Source organism: Sus scrofa, chromosome 4 (genome assembly GCF_000003025.6).
Source record: "Sus scrofa isolate TJ Tabasco breed Duroc chromosome 4, Sscrofa11.1, whole genome shotgun sequence".
Taxonomy (NCBI): Eukaryota; Metazoa; Chordata; class Mammalia; order Artiodactyla; family Suidae; genus Sus; species Sus scrofa.
This window is the reverse complement of record NC_010446.5, coordinates 38,474,036-38,498,740: the sequence shown is the minus strand read 5'-3', so window position 1 is coordinate 38,498,740 and position 24,705 is coordinate 38,474,036. Positions and strand designations below refer to the sequence as shown.

At 43.2% G+C, this 24,705-nt stretch overlaps 1 protein-coding gene and 1 long non-coding RNA gene across 3 annotated transcripts in view; one reads left to right on the top strand and one right to left on the bottom strand.

Annotated features, from left to right (window-relative positions):
• Positions 1 to 7,712, bottom strand: part of NIPAL2 (NIPA like domain containing 2) — an 85,578-nt gene extending 77,866 nt beyond the window's left edge. The window contains exon 1 of one of the 2 annotated variants that reach the window (XR_001303390.2): positions 7,230 to 7,712. Coding sequence is in view for 1 of the 2 variants with exons in the window: in XM_003125547.5 (XP_003125595.2) it covers positions 7,230 to 7,364 (135 nt within the window). In the remaining variant the exon portion in view is untranslated. The remainder of the gene's footprint in view (positions 1 to 7,229) is intronic. The other variant, XM_003125547.5, reaches the window with a different exon arrangement.
• Positions 14,345 to 17,646, top strand: LOC110260453. Its single transcript, XR_002343764.1, has 2 exons — positions 14,345 to 14,447; positions 17,456 to 17,646. It is a non-coding gene; the product is annotated as an uncharacterized LOC110260453 (long non-coding RNA).

Below are 24,705 nucleotides of genomic sequence, written 5' to 3'. Positions count from 1 at the left end.
ACAGATGGACTCCTGCTGCAAGCTAAAGAAGTCAGGCCAGTGGTCCAAGCAACTGAAAGGAGAAAACAATTTGGGAGGTGCCAAGAGGGTGAAGGGGTGGCTTAGGAAATGGGTGCTGAGGCTGCTGGCAGACCTCGGAGCAACCTGCCAAGGCCAGGGTGGGTCTCTGAAGGAGTCACGCCAGGACAAACACAATGTTTGGTGAGGTGTGGAGCTTATGACTAAAGATATATTAGCCTCTGTTTACACAAGGGATCAGCCCACATCTCCTGACATGTGCCAAAGATGACAGGAGACCACACTGGGAGTGACCAAGGGCCGGGCAAGTGGCAAGGTGAAGCAAATGCACATCTGAGAACTATGTGGAAGGGATGTGGAGTGTCGTCTGCCAGCCTCCAGGCAATTAGGACACTCTGGTGGACCAGGATAGACCAGTGAAGACCTCTGACTTTATGTCAAGTGTGTCTTTTGGACGCGACATATTGGGCAGGTTATAAAAGGTATAAACTAAATAGAGGAGTATTGGACCTTCAGAAAAAACAAAAACACCCCCCTACTCCAAAACCCAAGCTAAAGTAAATAGCATTGAAGTCTTAATGCTGACACTGTATGGGCCTTCCCAGGCTGGGGTGCTGGTCCTACTGGTTGGTTAAACTACAGTCAGTGTCTGCAGACATGATCACACTCCTGCCACCGAATACCTCTGTTACCTGTTCCCAGGGCTACACACCATCCTCCCTAACCCAGAAGTCTGGAAAGCGGCAGAAAATGGGAGGAATCCTTGCCTTAGTACATCCAGAATAACAAGTGTTCCAATTAGGAAATTAACTGCAATTAGGAAGTATTCTGGAATGTATGTCTGGAGAGTGAAGGGGAGGCAAACATCAAAGGGAGTGAGGAAGGCAGTAGATGCAGAGACAACAGTGGTTTTAGATGGAAGAAAACAGATTCACATCAAAATATCTGACACGATTTCTCTTATTCCCATTTGTAATGAGTTAAGTCCAATAATTACTAGTTAGTAGAAATATATTTTTATGACATTTCCTATAAGATAGGTTGACCAGAATGCTTCCTTTTTTTTTTTTTTTTGTCTTTTTGCTATTTCTTTGGGCCGCTCCCTTGGCATATGGAGGTTCCCAGGCTAGGGGTCGAATTGGAGCTATAGCCACTGGCCTACACCAGAGCCACAGCAATGTGGGATCCGAGCCGAGTCTGCGACCTACACCACAGCTCACGGCAACGCCGGATCATTAACCCACTGAGCGAGGGCAGGGACTGAACCCGCAACCTCATGGTTCCTAGTCAGATTCGTTAACCACTGCGCCACGACGGGAACTCCCAGAATGCTTCTAATAATAGCTAGTGTTTATTGAGCTGCTAACTATTTGATATACATTATCTGATTTTATTCCTACATCAACCCTTTAAGGTATGTTAGTATTGTTATTACCGTTTTGATAGAGAAAGCCAAGATTTAGAGAAATTAAGAAACATGCCAACTCATCTAGTAAAGAGGTTGAGCTTTCAAAACTGTGCTATCCAGGAACAAAAAGGAGAGCTTACGGGGATGTCATCCTTTCCACGGTAAACTCTCAAATGCCAATTTGAATAACCACCAACATTTTAAAAAGAAATTGTTTAAATAATTCTCCTAAGCAAACCAAATGAATACAGCATGCCATTTCTCACACTATCTGGGTAAAACATGCTATGAACAGTCATAGCACTGCTAATATTACCTTTTAAACATTTTAAAATTTAGAATATAGTAGCTACAGACAACTGCAAAGAAAATGAAATAGATGAACAAATTATTACAAAGAACGATTATAAGGCAAATCTTATAACACCATCAGATCAAGAAATAGAAATTGGGAGTTCTTGCTGTGGCTCAGTGGGTTAAGAACCCGACTAATATCCATGAGGATGTGGGTTCGATCCCTGGCCTCGCCAATGGGTTAAGGATCCAGCATAGCTGAAAGCTGCAGCAGAGGTCAAAGTTGTGGCTAGGAGCTGGCATTGCTGTGGCTGTGGAGTAGGCCGGCAGCTGCAGTTCTGATTTGACCCCTAGCTCAGGAACTTCCAAATGCCTCAGGTGAGGCCCTAAAAAAAAAAAAGATTGGACACCCACCCAAAGCCTCCCCCTTGCCTCATCACATCATATACTCTCCCCTCCCCCAAGGAAACACAGGCCCAACTTCATGGCAATCACTTCCTTGCTTTTCCTTATAGTCTTATCACCCAAGGGTACATCCCTAGACACAGTGAATGGAGGCTGTCTTTTTTTTTCTGATAGGCCTTTTAGGTGTGTTTTCATCTATAGGTTCTCCCTCTATTCATGCTCTTCATTTTTGTCCTTGTAAAAAACTGATTTTTGAAGCAACTGAGCCATGCAGACCTGTAAAGTGGTGAAGCTTTAATGCAAATATTATACCTAGTCAGTGTGAATCAGGCCATAAAGAGGATATCTGGTGGATTTAAATGTACACACACAGTGTGATAAATTCACGAGTCTGTTCCCCTAATCACGATGATTACAAAAGCCTTAATACAGTTGCTTAGAGGTAATCTGTTCCTTCCTTCCTTCTTTTTGCTACTTTATACATATATCTTGTAGAAAATCTGGCAAAGGGAAAATATCATGTTTGACACATAAGGAAGGCAAAACAATTCAATAGGTATAAAGAAAAAAAGGGGGCAGGGATTTTTCTTGGGAAGAAAATGAAAAGAACCAGCAACCTCTACCCAGCCCTTTGGTTGTTTGCAGGTTTTGGCACTTTTCTTTAAGACACAATCAGATGCAGCGACCACTAAGACAGAGGTGGTAGCAAAACAAAAACAACAAAATGGCAAAATAAAACTCAGTGCGATTTTTCTTTAGTACAGTGACAAAAACCATATTCATTTCCCCCAACCACATTCTTTTCAAGCCTTAGTTTCTAAGCAATGGCCTTCAGGCATGGAATAAAAATAGCTTTGCAGTTAAACCTACTTGCTGTAAGATCTGGGGGCAAGTTATTTAACACAAGTTTCCTTACATGAACAGTGAGGATAATATGTAACTTACAAGGTTGTTGGGGGCTCCAATGAGATAATAGCTATAAAGTGTCACATAGTAAATGCATAACAAATGTCAGCTTCTTCGATTTGCCTCTTCCCTGCCAAGCCGTATCAATTTTCCTTTGAATCTGTTGACTTAAAAGACTCAAGCCATTGAAAAATCAAAAAGTTCAAAAAAAGGACATGACAAAATCTGAATTTTCATTTCACCCGATGCAGAATAAACCTTTCTGACGGTGTCTTTGTGAGTTTGGAGATTTAGCAACGTGCATAAACTTAAAGCACCAACTGCAACCCCCCACCTTCATGCTATCTCCCCCATTCATCCTTTCCTGTCCCTTCCTTGGTAGCCCTACTGAGCTGGCACTTCTTTACTCAACCAGAGAGCAAGAAAGAGCCTGGGGATCTTCTATTCTACGCCTAATTTTACCAGTAAGGAAAACTGAAGCCCACAGTGTCTTGCCACCTGCCCTCAGCTAGTTGACAGCAGAGACGAGACAACTGTCTCTAATGCTGGTTGCAAATTAAGTGTCTACCTACTGGGCCCAGCAGTTAAGAGATGTGAGCAAAGAGAGGGGCCTAAGTGGGGAGCACAGCTGTTGTAAACTGTGAACGCCTCCTCATAGTTATCATGTATCACATGGGAAAGGGGGCCAAGTTGCTAGAACTTCTAATATTTAAAAAGAGCAGGGAAACTTGAAACTTTATATATAATCTGCTAAACTTTTTTTGCTTTTTTTGCTTTTTCCTTTCTCTTTTATTTTTTATGATTTTTATTTTTTCCTTTATAGTTGACTTACAGTTTTTTGTCAATTTCTACTGTATAGCAAAGTGACCCAGTCATACATATATAAATACATGTTCTTTTTCTCACATTATCCTCCATCATGTTCCATCACAAGTAACTGGATAGAGTTCCCTGTGCTATACAGCAGGATCTCATTACTTTAATCTGCTCATTTTTAAACATTGGCAATATATTAAACATTTTTAAAACCTCTCTGTAGTCTGACACAAGACATATCTATGGGCTGGATTTAGCACAAAGCTGGCCAGTTTGAGGCCTCTGTATCCTGCTAATTTAAAAGTCTTTCTTTCTTTCTTTTTTTTTTTTTTTGTCTTTTGTCTTTTTAGGGCTGCACCCGCAGCATATGGACGTTCCCAGGCTAGGGATCTAATCAGAGCTGCAGCTGCCGGCCTATGCCACAGCCACAGCAACACCAGATCCAAGCTGCATCTGTGACCTACACCACAGCTCACAGCAACACCAGATCCTCAACCCACTGAGCCAGGCCAGGGATGGAACCTGCAACCTCCTGGTTCCCGGTCGGATTTCTTTCCTCTGTGGCACTACAGGAACTCCCTCTTTCTTTCTTTCTTTCTTTCTTTTTTTTTTTTTTTAACTGTACCCGAGGTTTGTGTAAGTTCCCTGGCCAAGAACCGAACCCGCCCACAGTAGCTACCCAAGACCCTGCAGTGACAACACAAACTCCTTAACCCGCTGGGCCTCAAAAGAACTCCTTAAGTGTCTTTAATGGTCTTTGATTTGTCCACTCCCTGTTCGAAAAACCTTCAGAGGCTCCCCATTCTCTGTAAGAGATAGTCCAAACTTCTTAACACTTTCTTCAAGGCAATCCATGACCATATTTAAGACGGGAAATTGTGTTTCCACCTTATAGTCACTGTCAGTTTTCCACTGCACCCGAGACGCCCACTGACTTCACTCCAGGTACAGAAATGTTGAGAAGGGCACCTGTCCAGGCCAGGCTCAGTCTCTAGACTTCTCCCTTTCTTGGAATGCCCTCCACCTGTGCACTCCCATCAATGAAACTCTGTCTTTAAGTGTCCAGGTCAAATACTACCTCTTCACAAAACATCCCAGATGACCCCTGCTAAAAGTCACCTGGCTCTGAATTCCCAAAGGACTTATATGTCATTCACATGACACTTAAACATACTGCCTTGGTTTGGAGTTACCGGCATAGTTTGTTTCCCTAAGCATCTAACAGTATTAGCAAGGAAGGGTTTGAGTCTGAAGACTATGTTGAATATCCCAAGGCAGGGAGCTCAGTAACCATTTTAGAAACATTATCATTTTATACTGAAAACCTGTGGATCAAACATAAAGAAAATACCTTTGCAAATCTCTACTGCATCTCCCGTTTTATAAGCAGACTCCTAAGTGATACAGCTCGGACAAAGGCCTCGCTGGTTCCCCAAAACATTTTCACTGCACTACTACTTTCTACTTGCTTTGGGATTTCTTCCTCTAGAAGCACTCCCATCTTTGCCTTAGATGACACTGATTCTAAGGGGGCACTGTTAAACAGTCATCTGTCACCTGAATGTGTTTCAGCGAAGTTGGTCTCTTTTTATGAATAAGGTTATTTATCAGATCTGATTGTTATCATTTGGAAAGACACAGAGAGCGGGCTATCAGCAAACAGACATAGTCCAAACATTTCAGTAGTGATAAAACCAATTAAATCCTGGCTATCCAACTATCAAGGCTAATTGTGAGTGTGGGCGTCCTAAACTTACATTTCATAATTTTGTTTTTCTAGGAGTTACTCCTATTTCAGTCATCTATATTCAGTTAGTGTCCCCCCCCAAAAAAAGAAAAGAAAAATTAGACTCCATTTTATTTTTATTGGCCTGGCCAGAGGCACTCAGTAAAATGTTTGCTGAATTAATTTTCTTTTAAAAAACCAAAATTTACTTTTGTTTAAAAACAAAGACAATCACTGAAAGGATGAAATACCGCAGTCTTATTAGTCTAAATAAGACTAAATTAGTCTAAATTTGTATGACAAGTGGAAAAGTTGTTATAGTCTTACCTCAGACTAACTATGGTTTGGGTGTTAGCTGAGCAGTTTCAATTAGCATTTTCTGGATACGCCCTTTCTAACCTATACAATATATACTGTTAAAGGCAAGTTAAGCCTTGTAAACATAAAGTTAAGTTCTCACATTTATGTCACCTGACAGGCTGTGTTTGATGTCACAGAGCCAAGACAACATTGAATTCCAGGAAACCTTAAGGAAAGCTAATGCCTGCAGAGGTTTCCATTCAGCAATTTCTCCTGTTTTGGATGATGCCACGGTAGTTCACATTTACTAATTCCTTCCTTCTAATTCCTTTACCAAAACCCCCAAATCCATTCCTAAACTTTTATGGGGAATGCTTCTAGCATAAGCATATTATAATATGCTTTATAACATATGCTAGCTTAAGCATACTATAACAGATATGCTCAGGGAACTTCCCATAAAAAGTAATTCTTGTCTTTGCAATTGCTTTGATTTTTGTTAAAACCCCAGATTTAGATCAACAGCAACAAATATTTCATGATTATATTGTTGTAAAATAAAAAGACCCAGTGATTAGTTAAAGAACAAGAACAAAAATAACACAGCTCTGAAAACAGAAGGAAGCCTGGAATCCACCATAAAAGAAAGAAAATAAATGCGACTAAAGGAAGGGCTTTTTTTTTTCGTATCTTAAACCAAGCCCAAAATAAACGGGCAGCTCCAATCTCCTTTGATCTTATTAAATGTGTATTTCCAGCGTACTTGGGCGTTGTTTAAGCTGACGACGTTTTCCCAAAGGGCCAGTGAAAAAGGAGAGAGTCAGGCAAAGGCAACCTGAGAGTTATCAGTGTTCCTCGCCCACAAGTGGAAGAGCTGTGCTGACACACTGGGGACTCGCTCTCGCTCTCGCTCGCTCTCACGCGCGCGCGCACAGCATCTGCACAGAGGTGACACTTGGTGGCTTTTAAAGAGGTTCTGATTCTGAGAACAGAGTGTCACCTTTTTTTAAAGGGTAAAATGATTCTGGGGGTGGGGAGATACGGGTGGAGGAGATTCGCCCCATATTCCTAGAATCCTTCCGGGAGAAGGCGGATTCAGGGTGGAGAGGCGAGATGGTTGGGGACCCAGAGGCCCAGAGCCGCAGACCCGCAGACTGATGCCGGGGAGAGGCAGACCATGGCTCCTCCCGCTCTCCCAAACGAGGGGCAGATAAGTCAATGTGTGGAAACACCGTGTCTGCTCTGCCTACTTGGACAGCCCGGGGTCCTGAGAGTCGGCAGGAGGGCGGCCGTGGAGCAGGAGGCGCCGCGGTCCCACCCGGGTCCTCACCGGGCGGCGGGGCTGCCGGCCCTTACCTGGTTCCGGCGGTACCAAGCGCCCGACAGGGAGCCGTTGCCGGCGCCCAGCGCCCCGTACGTGAAGTTCCGGGACAGCTCGTCCAGAGCGACCAAGGAGGAGTCCCCGGGGCCCCCGGGCGCAGGTGTCGCCATTAGGTCTCGCTCCCCGCGCTGGGCTCCAGCTCCCGCCGCCTCCCGGCCGGGCTGCACCGGCAGGCACCGCGGAGAAGGCGCGCCCTGCAGAGGCCGCGCCCGGGCCGCGCCGGAGCCACTTCCTGCTCTGTGCCGGGGGCCAGGCGGGCGCGCCGCGGCCACCTGGCTCCCGCCCCCGCGCGGCGTCAGGTGCCCGGGGGAGCCCAGCGCTCTGGGGCCTCCCGGGGCAGCCCGGCTTGTTTCGCTACTTCCAGCGGCCAGGCTTGGGCAGGCAGAGGCCTCGCGGGCCTCACTGCCCAGGGGCGAAGCGCCTCGCGGGTCTGCCCGCGGGGTCCGCGCCTGTCGGGGAAGGTTGAGCTCACCGGCCTTCCAGCCCCAGCGGTTCAGTGAAGAGCAGTGAAAGGAGACATTGCGAACCGAAAGCAGCCACCTTCGCTCCGTCTGCACCTGGCAATTCAGCTTTTTATGGCAGATGCAGTGTTTCTGACTTGCATTTTTAAAATTGCATATGGAAAAGTCATGAGTTCCCGGAAAATAGTGTAAGCAACGTGAGAATAAAGGTTGGAGAGATCAAATCTTAGTGCCACCACTTGATAGAAACTTAGCAAGTATTCCTAGAATGAAGGAAGGACTCTCCAGAGGTAGCTGGAGGACGCCGCCATGTACTTGAGACTGGATGGGTTTCCTTCAGATGGAACCAGAAGAACTTGCTGAAATGTTGCCGGCTACTAGGTATAAGAATTTAGGTTGGGAGACCATTGCTAATGGTCTTAAGGAACTAACCAGATGCTCCGGTTTTATCTGCATTCAAATTTTGCTGTGTTACTGCAAAGGGGATTAGGCATCTCTCACCTTGAGAATTCCAAGATTCTCTACTGTTGCTAGAAGCCCTGGAACTTGGAATTCCTTTGTTTACCCAATGCTGAGATTCTTCTTATATAATGTGCTTTGACTGCTATGACTTCATGAAATAGAGACTTTTCGGAAGAGAGAATTGCTCCTTAGTGGGGCACAGGGAGGAAGTTTTCAGCGTTTCTTAGGGAAATGTGTGAATGAGAGAAGAAAATGAGAAAAAAAATTTTTTTCAGGTAGACAAAACACAAGACATCTCTGAAGTTGTATAGTTTCTTGCCTGAGCACGCAGGATGTTCAGTGGACATTTACTATGGTAACTAACTATATCCAAATTTGAGGCTCATTTATTTCAAATAAATATTTGAAGGAAATATTTGTCTATTTTTAATATTGTCTATAGTATTATAGTAATTTGTGTTGTGACTTTATTAATGCTTCTTTTGGTTGAGATGTTTTGGGGTGCAAATAACAGACTATCCAAGTGAAAGTGGCTTCAACAATAATCTGTTATCTCCGGACGGAATATAGCTCTATGTGGTTCTATGTCGTGGTCACCTCCATCTTAATGCTCTGCCATCTCTGAGGTATTGGCTTTGTCCCTATTCATGGTGGCGGCTCCAGGCATCACACGCAAACATGATCACATTTAAAAAAGAGGTGGGGTTTTTCTCTTCATGCATCTTTGTATTAAAGAAGAAAACCATTTCCAGAATCCCCTTAGCAGCATCCCCCATCAGGTGCCATTAGCCAGGACTGGGTCACATGCCCACACTCTACCAGCCAGGGAAGCTGGGAAAGTGGTTCTTAGGTGTTTCCAGCCTTGAGAGTGGGAGGCGAGCTCTGAGCTCTGCACTGCAGGCAAGGAAGAACCCGGATGAGGTGGGAGGGCACCACCAGTAGAGCTTGGCACAACCATTCTTTAGTGTATTCTATCGGGCAGATTGTAACTAGTCATACAATCTGTAACAAGCAAAATAATAAACTGATCCAGTTACTTTCCTGTTTAAAAGACTTCCAAACCTCCCTAATGACACAATCAAGTTCACACTTTTTAAGCTTGTCATTCGAGACCCTTTATGATCTGGCCCCCACACTCTTCTTACACTCAGCTCATTCTCGTTTTGCTTTTTAATTAAAAAATCATTTTCAGTTTCTTGGCATTCTTTTAAAAACCTTTAATTTTGGAGGAGGACAGCACTTGGTGCAGAATAGGTATGATGTGTAGCCTGTGATGTGCTATTCTCCAGATTCCAAGATGTCGCTGCCATTACTGTGACTGTCCTAGCATGTGGGGGTGGTTGAAACAAAGAATTCGTGACCAGTGTTCCTTCCCACACAGTTCACAAGGAGGCGGCAGGAATGCCTGGGAGCTATTTTGGGTCCAGCAGTGTAGGCAGAGCTGGAGGCTGTTCCGGGCATTGTGACGGCCTCTGACTCTTGCAGGGTTTCTTCCGGGAATATTGTGTTGACTTTACCAGACACCAAAAGCCTTTGATCAGCCTCCTTCAGCGCCCAAATGGTGGAGCTCTGCCTTCCTCAGTTAAATCAAAGTATTCTGTTCCAGGGCTACATCATTTAAAGCTGAACTTGACTGTGAATTTAGAAAGCAGGGTTGCATTTTGTCCATTTTATCACTTGCAGCATCCACAAGTTTTTTTTTTTAATTCCTCTTTATCATGAATCAGTCAACATATGTCACTAATGATGAATGTCTAAGGGGCAAAGGTAGCTATTAGGGTAAAGATTAATTCAGGGATCTTACATCACGTATAAAAGCCAACTTCAGAATAAATACTTTAAAGAGAAATGCAAAACTTTAAATCTTTTTGACTAACCAGATGATCTCTATAACCAGCATTTTGAACAGTCTTTAAAGTGCAAATGCTAAAGGCAGATGGCCTGTTTGTATGCTGTGTGACATTGATCAAGTCGCTTAATTTCTAAGTGACTTGCATTCATCATCCGTGAAAGGGAGATAAGAGTACTGAAACATAGAAAGTACTCAGTATGTGCTGGCATTTACTATACATAACCTTAGGTAGGGAAGAATTCCTTAAACAAACAGAGAAAAACACAAACCACAGAGGAAAAGATTGATACATGCATTTACAATAAAACTAAGAACTTTTAAACATCAAAAGACCAAAAAGTATGAAAAGCTAAGTCACAAACTGAAAACATTTATTTGTCACACATCTGACTGACAGAAGATTCACATCTAGAATATAAAAATAACATGAAAAAATGCTCAACACCACTGATTATTAGAGAAATGCAAATCAAAACTACCACGAGGTACCAACTCACACCAGTCAGAATGGCCATCATTAATAAGTCCACAAATAAATGCTGGAGGGGGTAAGGAGAAAAGAGAACCTTCCTGCGCTGATGGTGGGAATGTAAATTGGTACAACCACCTTGGAGAAACCTTAGAAAACTATACATAGAACTACCATATGACCTAGCAAGCCCACTCTTGGGCATATTTCTGGACAAAACTTTCCTTGAAAAAGACACATGCACCTGCATGTTCATTGCAGCACTCTTCACAATAGCCAAGACATGGAAACAATCCAAATGTACATCAACAGATGATTGGATTATGAAGATGCAGTGTATATATACACAATGGAATACTACTCAGCCACAAAAAAGAACAAAATCATGCCATTTGCAGCAACATGGGTGGAACTAGAGACTCTCACATTGAGTGAAGTAAGTCAGAAAGAGAAAAACAAATGCCATATGATATCACTTATATCTGGAATCTAATATATGGCACAAATGAAGCTTTCCACAGAAAAGAAAATCATGGACTTGGAGAATAGACTTGTGGTTGCCAAGGGGGAGGGGGGAGGGAGTGGGATGGATTGGGAGCTTGGGGTTAATAGATGCAGACTATTGCCTTTGGAATGGATTAGCAATGAGATCCTGCTGTACAGCACTGGGAACGATGTCTAGTCACTTATGATGGAGCATGATAATGGGAGAAAAAAGAATATATCCATGTATGTGTAACTGGGTCACCATACTGTAGGAAAAAAAATAATGTATTGGGGAAATAAAAAATAAATGAAAAAAGAAAAAGAAAAAGGCAATAGAAAGCAATCCATCATATATGAGTGATCCAAATAAAATTTTTAGATTTCTCAGCAGAAACCTTGCAGTCCAGAAGGTATTGTGATGATATATTTAAAGTGCTCAAGGAAAAAAAAAAAAAAAAACCATGAACTGAGACTCTTATATCCGCCAAAACTGTACTTCAAAATAAGGGAGAAATGAAGGCATTAGAGGTAAACAACACATGAGGAAGTTTATTATCATTAGACCTTCCCTACCAGAAATGCTAAAGGGAGTCCCTCAAGTTCAAGTGAAAAAAAATGCTAGGCAAGAATAAAATATGTAGTTCTCTGTTTAAGGTAAATACGTGGAGAGATATTAAAAAAACATAAGCATTGGAAAAACAACAACAACAAAACAATATATAAATAACTCCTCCAGGTCAATAAGAAAAAGCCAGGCAACCACCAGCATAAAAATGAGCAAAAACATAAGTGAGCACTTTTCATGAGATAATATAAACAGCTAATGAACATGTCAAATACTTCCATCTCACCAGTAATCAGGGAAATGCAAATTAAAACCTCAGTGAGAACCGTTTTACACCTGCTTGGTTGGCTTTTTTTTTTTTCTTTTTTCTTTTTAATATTCATACTGTCTTTGTTTGGGCAGCTATAATAAAATACCACTGATTGGGTAGCTTATAAGCAACAAAAATTTATTGCTCAGAGTTTTGAAGATTGGAACGTTCAAGATCAAGTCACCAGCATGGTCATATTCAGGGAGGACCTCTACCTGGGTCTTAGCTGGCACCTTCTGGCTATGCCCTCACATGGAGGAAGCGGGTAGGGATCTCTCTTTTATAGCACACTAATCCCGTTCATGAAGATTCCACCTCCTAAGGACCTCATTACTAATACCATCACCTTTGGCATGGGGTAGGGGGCCGGGGGTTGGTTGGATTTTAGCATATGAGTTTCGGAGCTTCACAAACATTCAGATCATAGCACATATTAAATGTTGATAAAAATGTGGAACAGCAGAAGCTCTTATTTGTTGCTAATGCTACTGACATTGGTTGGACATAGTTTGACATTCTCTGGTGAAGAAGTTCCCAAATGAATTTTACTCTTAGGTATATACCTCAAAAACGCTTCTGTACATGGATAGCGGAAGTGTCCAAGGATAATAATGTTCTCTGTAATAGCAAAAGCCCAACAAAATAAAACAAAAACTGGAAACAACTCCAGTGTCCATCAATAAGAGCGGTAGCCAAATGAACTTTGATGCATTTATGCAATGAAATATTATGCAGCAATGAAGTTGCCAGAACCACAGCTGTCCAGTACCCACAAATATAATATTGAATTAAAAAACAAGTTCACAGGAGTTCCCATTCTGGCTCAGGAGAAATGAACCTGACCAGAATCCACGAGGATGCAGGTTCAATCCCTGGCCTTAGTGGGTTAAGGAACCAGCATTGCCATGAGCCATGGTGTAGGTTGCAGATGTGGCTTGGATCCTGAGTTGCTGTGGCTGTGGTATAGGCCGGCAGCTGCAGCTCTGATGCGACCCCTAGCCAGGGAATCTCCACATGCTGCAGGTGTGGCCCTAAAAAGAAAAAAAAAAAAAAATTAACGGAAGATTATATACTGTGATTCAAAGCATGCAAAATTAGACAATATATGTTTGTGTACATCATATGTAGGAAAAACTAAACCAAGGCAAGGGGATGATAAGCACAAAATTTGCGTAGTGGTTCAAAGCTATTGATAACGTTCTATTTCCTAAACTGGGCAATGGATGACATGGGCATTCATTTTATTGCTATTCTTAAAAATATATATTTATATGTAATACAACTTTTGTACTACGATATATTTTTCAACTAATACAAATTTAATTCAGGAAAAAACATAAGGTTTTGTGGTTGAAATTTCCAAAAGTTCAAGGCTGGCAGATCTGGATTTAAGTTTAGTTTTTTGATCTTTGCCAGCTGCATGGCTTTGGACAAATTCTTTGAGATTCAGTTTCCCAGTTCATAAAGTGAAAATAATAATATTTATCTCAAAGACTGTTGCGAACATTCAATGATGGGTAATGTGAGTGGAAAACATCTTATAGTTTAGTCCAGTTCATCAAACTCTTACTTCGCGCCGGAGCCAAAGACACAAGGATAAATGAAGCCTGGGCTCAGTCCCTAGGAACTTGTGTTGAGTGAGCAGATAGGCAGGTAACCTGGTAAACTCAGGTTAATCCAGGCCTCTTGGCATGTGAATGATAGGATCCCAATCCAAAGGGAATTTCAAAAACCCATAACTAAAATCTGGGAAGGCAGGGGTGGTGTGAGACCACTGTATCTAGGAACTTGTTCTGGGATCTGATCTTCATCCTCACATCAGCTTCATATGGGGGGGTGGGGCCACAGCAGCTCCCAGCTTTGGAGCCTGGGTGCAGAAAGCTAAAGGGAGCATGACAGATTGGTTATCACTCCTAGTTCTGCCTGCCCTTACACGCAGGGATATTTGCATTACTCAATCCCTCCCATTGCTGAGTGATGGTAATTCCTCCCACCAGAGGCATCTTTCCAGGGATGGTGGGTGTGGCCACATGACTTGCTTTGAAAATGTGGGCAGAGGGACAATGTGACAGCTCTGAGCGAAGACTAAAAGGTATCACATGTTTCTTCTAGCTCTGTGCCCCTGTGCTCCCTCCTGGGAAGAGTGTGGCCCAAGTAGCCACTGGTCCAGAGAGAATAAAGAAATCTGTGAAGCATACCTGAAGCCAGTTCTTTCCACATCTGACCTGTAGACTCATGGGCAAGAATATAAATACTAGTTGTTTTAGGACACTGATATTCTGAGAGTATTTTTTACTCAGCAAGCCTGATTGATTAAGGGTACGCTCACCCAGCTTCATTTGGAAAATCCTCACGAAAAACTGATTGGCCTGATATGGGCCATGTGACTCATCTCTGGTTCAATTGCTGAGGATAGAGAGATTCGGTATTATGATTGGCTCATTTGGGTCATGTGCCCAGTCTGGTCATGTGCCCACTCTATTCAGGGAGGTGGGTCAGTTATCAAGGTGAGGAGAATGGATGTCCAGCAGGTAAAAACATGTTGTGGAGAGCCAGCATAGAGGAGTGCCATGAAAACTGAGGCAGGGGTGAGTACAAAAATTGAAGGTATGTTGAATAATACCATCCGCAGCAAAGAGGACACTAAGACAATAAAGGGAATGTGTTTCTTGGTTTTGTCGATAATGACCAGTAAGAATGATTGGTGATCTTCGCCTAAGCACTGTCAGCTGAGCGTTGGGATGACAGCCAGATTATAGTTAGTGATAATTTCAATAAACCCTAACCTGCTATAGGAATGTACATCGTAACTAACAAAAGGCCTTAGTAGGACCAGGTGAAGAGTCTGTTAAGAGAGAGCCAGGACTTTTATTTGCGCAGCACTTTGAAGGCACAAGAGGCTTAGGAGAGGAAGCATTAGGAGCAGCAGCCATAGTAGAGGGACATGCTCCTCAAAGTGGGAGAGGGCTCTCGAGGGTGGTGAAAGGTGGAGCACAGTCCTGGTGTGACCCTCCTGGCCCCTGGCAGAATTGCGTCTTTGGGAATCAGATGTGAAGACAAAGATCCAAGCAACAAGAAATGTGAAACAGCAGAGTTTAGTGAGTGATCAGGAGGAGGTGGGAAAGGCAGAGGGAGAAGGGAGCTGATAAGAGTCTCTGGTCTCAGGCCTGGAGAAACAGTAACAGAGCCAGCCGTTGTAACACAAGTATCCAAGTGACAGAGTGTTAACACAGTGCCTACCCCTTGGAGGAGGCTGACCTTTTCTTTCTCTTTCTTTCTTTATTTTATTTTATTTTGTCTTTTTTGTTTTTTTAGGCCCACAACTGCAGCATATGGAGGTTCCCAGGCTCGGGGTCTAATTGGAGCTATAGCTCCTGGCCTACACCACAGCCACAGCAAGGCCAGATCCGAGCCACATCTGCGACCTACACCACAACTCATGGTAATGCCAGATCCTTAACTCACTGAGTGAGGCCAGGGATCGAACCCACATCCTCATGGATACTAGTCAGGTTCATTAACCCCTGAGCCACGATGGGAACTCCTGACCATTTCTTAACTTCATTCAAGACTTTTTCCTTACCCCTCTCCACCCCTGTCATCCATCTGCACCCTGTCCCTCCTGCTTTTACTGACACTGACTGTGTACAACTTCCCAAGGCTGTGTACTACCCTGGCTGGTCCTCTCCAGAGAGTCCCTCAGCATTTCTCCATCTGCCTCATCCTAAATCGTACCATCTCGCATCTCATTTCTTTGTGTTCCACTTTTATCTGGGAATGAATCCTTTCCAAGATAGTAAAGTAATAGTTCTTCCTCTTTTGTGGTTATTCACTTTCTAAACAGACTCCTGGTAATGTGGTTTTAGCCCAAAAGAGTATTTCTGAATAAGAAATTTGGGCTTATGGAGGTCAGACATGCAAAACTGTCCCTCAATTTTTTCCACAAGGAGAGTTGATTTTGCAGTTCAAGTTTCAAGACAGGAAAAGACCCATGTCCCAGTTCAGCAGCCAGGAGGTAGGAGTTCCCTCTTACTCAGCCTTTTGTTCCACTGATTGGGTGAGGCCCACCCACATTAGGGAGGGCAATCTGCTCTACTGAGTTTACTGTTTCAAATGCTTCTCTGATCCAGAAATACTCAACACTCAGAATAATGTTTGACCAGATGCCTGGGCTCCCTGTGGCCCTGTCAAATTGACACATGAAATTAACCATCATGATGGGCTCCTCATAAAAGGGAATAAGAGAGACTTGTCCTCTGTTGCTCTTTTTTTTTTTTTTTTGTCTTTTTTGCTATTTCTTTGGGCCGCTCCCTTGGCATATGGAGGTTCCCAGGCTAGGGGTCGAATCGGAGCTGCAGCGACCGGCCTATGCCAGAGCCACAGCAACGCGGGATCCGAGCCGTGTCTGCAACCTACACTACAGCTCACAGCAACGCCAGATCGTTAACCCACTGAGCAAGGGCAGGGACCGAACCCGAAACCTCATGGTTCCTAGTCGGATTCGTTAACCACTGCGCCACGATGGGAACTCCCTCTGTTGCTCTTAATACTAATCAAATGGCCTATGAAACCAGATGTGACGATTGTGGCATTTCACAATTTATGAAACTTCACAAGTTTCATCCATTTGATTATTTCTACCATTTTTCTTTGGCCTGGAATTTGAGCTCTATTGTAATCCAATTTGTTCTGTAGGTTTCTGTGACCATTCTACCTGAATAGAATTTCTTTTCTATCTTTGTCCTCCTTGCCTTCTCCTCTATCATCATCATTTTCATCACATTTGTTACTGCCATCAACATCCACATTTCTTTCTTTCTTTCTTTTTTTTTTTTTTGGTCTTTTTTGCCTTTTCTAGGGCTGCTCCTGCAGCATGAGGAGGTTCCCAGGCTAGGGGTCTAATTGGAGCTGTAGCTGCCAGCCTACACCACAGCCACAGCAATGCGGGATTCAGGATCTGAATCATGTCTGTGACCTATACCACAGCTCATGGCAATGCTGAATCCTGAACCCACTGAGCGAGGCCAGGGATTGTACTGGCAACCTCATGGTTCCTAGTCAGATTTGTTAACCACTGAGCCACGATGGGAACTCCAACATCCATGTTTCTTGAGTGCCTGCTGCTTACATGGCTCTGTATCAAGAAGGGATTTGGAATTCACAGGGAACCTAGATCCATCCGTTGCTTTGACTGGCTTAATTCTAGTCTAGGATACAGAACATGTGCACAAAGAAGTAAGCATAAACCAAAAATTAACTAGATAACCAAGTGCTCAATGCTGGAGGATAGGAATCTTAGATTCCAGAAAAAGGAGCAATTAAGCAGGCAGACCATGGTCTGGAATAACTTCCAGGAGGTTGTGGTCCTTGGGTAGGGCTCAGGGAAGAATGTGGTCAAAACAAGAGACAGGAAGGAGAAGGCTGCAAATGCCGGATGAACGTGGAGAGACTGAGTGTATGTGGGGACAAGCAGTGCGCTCTGGCTTGGTGGCACCTGCACCACTGAACAGCTTGATGCCTGGAGAGCAGCAGCCAGGAACAGCTTTAGGCCCAGCTTGCTAATTAAAATTTTTTGACTGTGTGTGAAATTTTCCAGGATCAGCATGGAGTGTCGTCTGCATCTCCCGGAGAAGTCTCCTCCCAAACACGCCTTCCTCAACCTGCCCAGACAGTCAAGCATCATTGCTGCTCCACTGAGTTACGCACATGCCTTCTAACAAGCCTGTCTTCTAGATTTGCACAGAATCAAAAGAGAGGAAACAATGAAAGAAAAAACCTCGCCTTGTTCTCATGTGCACAGTTAATGTTGGTTTTCTTACTGTTTGACCGGTTTATCTGGGTCCACAGCATTGTGGGTTCTTCATGAGTGCTGTGGGGACATGCTAGAAACTGTGTGAACCAGGATGCAGTATAAACTTTGCCTCCTGCAGCCAACAGGGAAGCCCCTGCCAACTTGCACCCCCACCACCCCTGAATTCCCCCCAGGGAAATAGTTGGAGAGAGAGAATTGTGTTCTGTGAGAAACTACTTTTTTTGGGCAGGGAAGGGGCGGCGCATCCGAGGCATATGGAAGTTCCCGGGCTAGGGGTCTCATCAGAGCTACAGTTGCCGGTCTATGCCACAGCCACAGTAACCCGGGATCTGCCATGCCTCTGCAACCTACACCACAGCTCACAGCAATGCCAGATCCTCAACCCACTGAGTGGGGCCAGGGATTTGAGCCTGCATCCTCATGGATCCTACTCAGGTTCGTTAACTGCTGAGCCACCAAGGGAACTCCAGTGAGAAGCCACATTTGCTCAAGCTCTGCCACTCACCATGTCTTTGGGCAAGTCATTTTACCTCTCTGGGCCTTACTTTCTCATCTGTGAAATGAGAGGTTTAAACTAGGTGACCACACAGAATGTTTCCAACTCTGAAGGATGCCTCTAGGAGAATTTTATCATCTTCAGATTATACCAAACTGTTTTTTTTTTTTTTTTTTTCTCTCTCTCTTTCCCCTATCTACTTAGGGGAAGAGAGAATAGCTCTTGAAGGGAAAAATTCCTCTCCCTAAAATATCTTGGGATATCTGACAGTCTAATTAAAGACTTGGCTTTTACTTACCAGCCACATTTTAAAAAACTATCCTTGATGGGTATTTTAGAGAGGTGGGATATTTAGAGAATTTTAAATGTAGGAGAATTAAGATGGAAAATAATGCCACTATTTAATACCCAGATGACCTTAGACAGGCTACTTTACTTTTCTGAGATTCATGTTCCTGTTTTTGGACCATAGGAATAATAGTAACAGCAAGAACCTCCCTCTTTACTGTTATGGCAGGTGAGATATGTAAGCATAAGTCTTGAGGACAGGGTTTACCCATAGTAAATCCCCACTAATTGAAGCCATTATCATGACAGTTACTGTCTAGCTGAGAGGAAATGAGGTGTGGTGGGTAGTGGTTAGTGGGGGGACACTGGAGCTGGCAGATCTGGGTTTCACCCTGAGTTTTGTCCCCAATTGGCTGTGTGGCCTTGAGCAAATTATTTGACTTCCCCATGCCTCAGTTTCTTCCTCTTTATGGGAATAACAAGAGTTCCTCCTGCTTTGCAGGATGATGAATGAACATTCAGTGAGATAAGGCATGAAAAGTGCCAGCCTGCTTTACAGAGTACTCTCAACATAAAAATCACCATAACAGGAGTTCCCGTTGTGACTCAGTAGTTAACCAACCCAACTAGTATCCATGAGGACATGGCTTCGACCCCTGGCCTCGCTCAGTGGGTTAAGGATTGGCATCACCGTGAACTGTGGTATAGGTGGGCAGCTGCAGCTTCAATGGGCCCCCTAGCTTGGGAATTTCCATGTGCCACAGGTGCGGCCCTAAAAAGCAACAAACAAACAAACAACTCCACGATAACAAGCAAAAATAATAATAACAAATATGCTTCCTCCCCCACTGGCTTTCCTCTGAGGATGGCAGAAATAGAAGGAAAATCCAGCTGGGGATAAAATTCAATTGCGTGGTTCACTAACCCTCTGGATGAGTGTGGGACCATCTCCACCTAGTTTATCCTGTAGCTCCAGCACCCAGCACAGGGAACAGCAGGGAGAAGGCATCAAAAGAAAGCCTTTGCTAATGGTGGAAACAAGACAGGTGTTCGCAAATATCCTACTTTTACAAGCCATGGCTTAGCTGCCAAGCCTTCAGGGTTACTCCATCCACTGCCTTAACAGCTCTACCCAGGAGGATGTCCAGAGCTGTCTAGACCTCTGCTTAAGGCAAGAATGGTGATATCTCCAAGAACTCTAAGGCGAGTCACAAATGGAATTTTTTAAATCTTAGTAGCCATTGTGAAAAAGGTAAAAAGAAACAGGTGAAATTAATTTTAATAACGTATTTTATTTAACCCACCATATCTAAAATATCATCATTTTAAACACATAATATGTATAAAAATCGTAAGTATTACATTTTCTGTACTAAGTTTGAAATCTGGCATTTTACATTTGCACATCCGAATTCAGACCAAACAGTTTAAGGGTTCAGCAGTCACGTATGCCTGGTGGCTGCTACATTGGAAAGCATAGCTCCAGACTAAGCAAGATGAAGACTTTCCTTCCAACCACCCTTAAGCTCACTCCTCTGTTCTACTTCCTATTGGAGGACCCAGTTCTTTCCCAGGTGGCTGCTCTGGAGAAAGGCTTTTGGCTTCGTAGGAGACACGCCCACCCCCCACATGGGTGTGTTTTAGCCTTACATGTCTTAGCGGAAAAATCACATCAGGGTACAACACCATAACTTCAACATCCATTCCACGAGATGCACGTATACAACGGGGAATTAATTTTTCAAGGCCCTCCAAGCTTGTTATTTGAAGTATTGATAGGGATGGAGTAGGCACAGGTGGTTGTAGGAGTCCCAATAGGGGATCACGGATAAAGAGGGAAACCTGGGGGATGCAGGGAGACCACTGTAAGTTCAAGAAAACCATCAGCACAAGGCAGGATTGCTAGACAGTGGAAGTGCAAGAATTGCCTCAAGTCCTTGGGTGGGGGATGGGATGAGGCCTGCATTCAGATTCAGAGCAAGGGCAAGAGCTTGAAGACCGCCCTTCTGCTGATTTGAATACACAGCTTACCAGATACTAAGGAGAAGCTACTACTCCTGGAAAGGAAGAGGCGGGCCTTTCTAACACCCCCCCCCATCCCCTTGGGTGATAAAACAATGGTCCACTGGACCCTCAGGCAGAGAGCTTCCTTGCTTACCTGTTTGGATCTCTTACAAGTGTCCTATCCTAATCTGTTTCTCGCTTATCACTTTGTCTCTCCCTGAGTTCCTTCTGCATGGAGGCATAAAGAACCTGAACCTTAGTGAATCCAGGTGCAGGGTGATTAACTTGAATTTAAAACCGTGGGTTCATGTCCCTATCTGCGTTCTGGCTAGTTTCAGGCCCTTAGTGTTCTCAGTTTCAGTATCAGCTATCATCAAGTGTCAGCTATTAGCCTTTCTTTCAGACATGATTTTGGAGGGCTTTATCTACTGTGATCTTGCTCACATTCAACCCTCTCTAATAATTCATTGGTTCATTCAATTTTTTGAGTGCCTACTATGTGTGATGGAGTTAGGAATATATCTGTGAGCCGGAAGGATGCAATACCTGCCCTAGAGAACCGTAAACTCAAGTTGGATGGGCAGACAAGTCATCAGGATCACATAACATACAGCAATAGGGGAAATAAATGCTAAGTACTCTGGAAGCTCATAGGAGAGCAACTACTCTAAGAGTGTGTGTGTGTGTGTGTGTGTGTGTGTGTGTGTGTGTGTAAGGGGGATGTCAGGGAAACACATCTAAAGTATGACCGGAAATGTGGAGAAAAGGGAACCCTCCTGCACCATTGGTGGGAATGTAAATTGGTGCAACCACTATGGAGAAGAGTATGGAGGTTCCTTAAAAACTAAAAACAGAGCTGCCATATGACCCAATCCCACTCCTGGGCATTTATTCAGAAAAGATAAAGTTAAGACCTAGAGGTTGAATTGAAGTTGGAGTGTGAGTTATTGGGGTGTATGGGGCTTGGGAAAGGCGGAGAACATTCCAGATAGGTGAGGAAAAAGCAGTTCCATGCCCCAGAAGGTGCAAAGACCAAGTAGGGGAGTCTTTAATCTACCCCATTCATCTGGAGTCCAAGAAGAGTAAATCTTTGGCTAGGGTAGATATAGCGGAGGCATAGTCAGTAGTTTGCCCTTTATTTCAATTCTGTAGTAAAGCCCCTGCAAAGTTCAGCTTTGGTTCTGATTTCTCACCTAGCTTCTTAGTCTTTCTTTCTAGCAGTTTACAGTGTATCTTCACGTTTCACTTGAAATCAACATGCTCAAAATCACTCATCACTTTACTCCTCTACTAAATATTCCAAACTGGTTCTCTGTCCTAATTTCTCTGTCTCTCTTAATGAGATCAGCATAATTCAAGTCTCCTACCACAACTAAGGCATCTTTTGTCCCTTTCATATCCGCACCCCCCCAGAGGCAGGCTGTCACTAAATCTCGCTAATATTTTGACTGAATAGCCGAAAGCTTTTGGTTCAAGCACATTCTGGCTCTCTTGACTTCATCACTCATCTTTCTATAATAGCTTTAAATTTTCACCAAGGCTATCTAAACTCCAAGTGGTATAACTTGTACTCCTTTGAGATAGCATTTTGGAACAATCCAGCAGTTTTAAAGATCACATCAGATTATAAAGTAGGAAAATAATTTCCTCAGTCCAGAAAAGCCTCAAGTAGTTTTTTTTTTTTTTTTTACTGGAAAAAGGACAATTCTTCATGTTTTATTTATTTTTGATTCTACCATCTTCTTTTATCTTAAAAAAATTCAACCTTCCTCCTGAAATCTTTAGGTTTTATTACCTGCATACAGAATACAGAAACAGAATTTTTTTTCTTTTTGATTTGCCTAATTGTGTCCCTCCTTTTCTATTCAAGCCCTTTCCTGGATACATTACCTGAATGCTCAACTCACCCTAAAAAAATGTTCAACACTGTTTAAACTTGCCCTGATTACCAAGTATCTTACTTCATGTTGGCTCGGCAATTTGTTACAACCACACCCTGAGAACTGGACGTGGAAAATTTAAAACACAAGGTCCAGATCGCATTTTGTGTCTCAGGAATAAATGACAAGAGAAATGATAATTTCCCCCAGTTGTATTTTGTCATATTTTAAACAAAATGTCCACTGGCTGAAAATTCCATTCCAATCAGTTAGGTATTTGGTGAGATTTAAGGACTGTATTTAGCATAAAACTACTTGTTAGAGGTGTGGTCAGCATGTTTTCTACAATCAAAAATCAGCACACGGGTGACAATGGGACAGAGAGAGCATTGGAAAGCAATATTACCCTGGAAATTTTGGATTATGTCACTGCCGTAGTTAGAGGAAATGCAAGAGAAATATTGTCCCTCCAGTTTACAGTTTTGTTGGAAATACCATTCTAAACCCATTAATTTACTTGATCACTGAATAAATAGTAAACACCTAGTATCGGAGGTGCTTTGTTAGTCACTAAGATTATAAAGATGAAAAACGCTGTCATTTTAAATCCTTTCTCAAACAAACCAAGCCCTTATTTTCTTTCTTTCTTTTTTTTTGCTTTTTAGGGCCACACCCTCAGCATGTAAAAGTTCCCAAGCTTGGGGTCCAATCAGAGCTACAGCTGCTGGCCTACGCCACAGCCACAGCAACATGGGATCCGAGCCGCGTATGCAACCTACACCATAGCTCATGGCAATGCTGGATCTTCAACCCACTGAGCAAAGCCAGGGATCGAACCCGCATCCTCATGGATCCCTCGTCAGGTTCATTAACTGCTGAGCCACGAAGGTAACTCCCAAGCTAGGCCCTTATGAACCTAATTTTCTGTGCCAACTTGGCCAGGCTAGGGTGCCAAGGTGTTGAGTCAAACACCAGTCTAGAAGTTGCTGTGAAAGTATTTTTTAGATGTGATTTACATTTAAATGAGTAGACTGAGTAAACCAGATTATCCTCCAACCTGCAGATGGGCCTCATCCAATCCTTTGAAGGTCTTAAAAGCAAAGACTGAGTTTCTAAGAAGAGGGAATTCTGCTTTCAGACCTAAGACTACAAAATCGACTTCTGAGGGAATTTCCCGACTGCCAGCCTACTGTGCCAATCTTGAATTTACCATTCCCCACAATGGTGTGAGACAATTCCTTAAAAATAAACCTCTCTCTCTCTCAGATTCTAATACAGCCCTCATAAGAATTATTATTCATTTCTCATTCCTGAGATGCATTTTTAAGCATACTTGTATAATACCTCTTTTTTCCCCCACAAACTGCACCATCCCACCTCACAGTATGTCTTCTAGCAATGTTTTTAAACATATGGCATTCACTTTCAAGGCCCAGCTTGCTGCTGAAGAGAAAATTTAGAAGCTGATGTGTAATTATCAGATGGAACAAAGTTACCTTATTTCAAGAGGAATAAAAATGAGGGTTGCGGAAACCCAAGAGTGTTCAAGTCAGAGAGGCAACAGGAACAAAAGCACAGAGGAGGCAGCTTCCTGATGACAGACTTTGGAGGCAAGACACTGCCTAGATGATAAGACCTGTGACTTTGGGAAAAGATTCCCTGGAGAAAGAAAAGAGGATAGGAGAGTGAAACTGGTCAAAGCAATTGGGATAATAATGAAAACCGTTGCTTGCGGGTAAACAACAAGCAAAGAATGTCATTTAAGATATAGAACTGGAGTTCCCATCATGTCGCAGTGGAAACGGATCCGACTAGGAATCATGAGGTTTCGGATTTGATCCCTGGCCTTGCTCGGTGAGTTAAGGATTTGGCAGCCCTAAAAGGCAAAAAGAAAGATATAGAACTGTGAGTTCAACACTAGATTAATGTTTGGGAGCTTTGGCGTTTCTATGAGCCGTTCCAGTGGAAAGCAGTACAGGTTGATCTCTTCTGAAAGGAAACGTGGGTGCTTTTTAGCAAGAGAATTTTGGATGGAGTAAGTGAGTAAGTGATCCTTGATTACTGGGTCTGATGTGAGCGCATAACAGGCCCACTTCTCTAAACCGGCGATAGAAAACACTTGGAAGAGGGAAATCTTATAAATAATTAGACATAATTAGGTTGTCAGCTCATATATCATTATGTCTTCCCTCTCAGGGATGTTTTGCAGATTAATTAGTTAATGTTTGGAAAATAAGCTCCAAGTGCCATGTATCACTGGCTTAGAATTTGATTTTCAGTGTGATGAATGGAATTAAGTCATGCTGGTTTCATAGGAACTTTCATGGCAGGATAACGTCTGTTTTGGAGTGTTCTGGGGACATAGG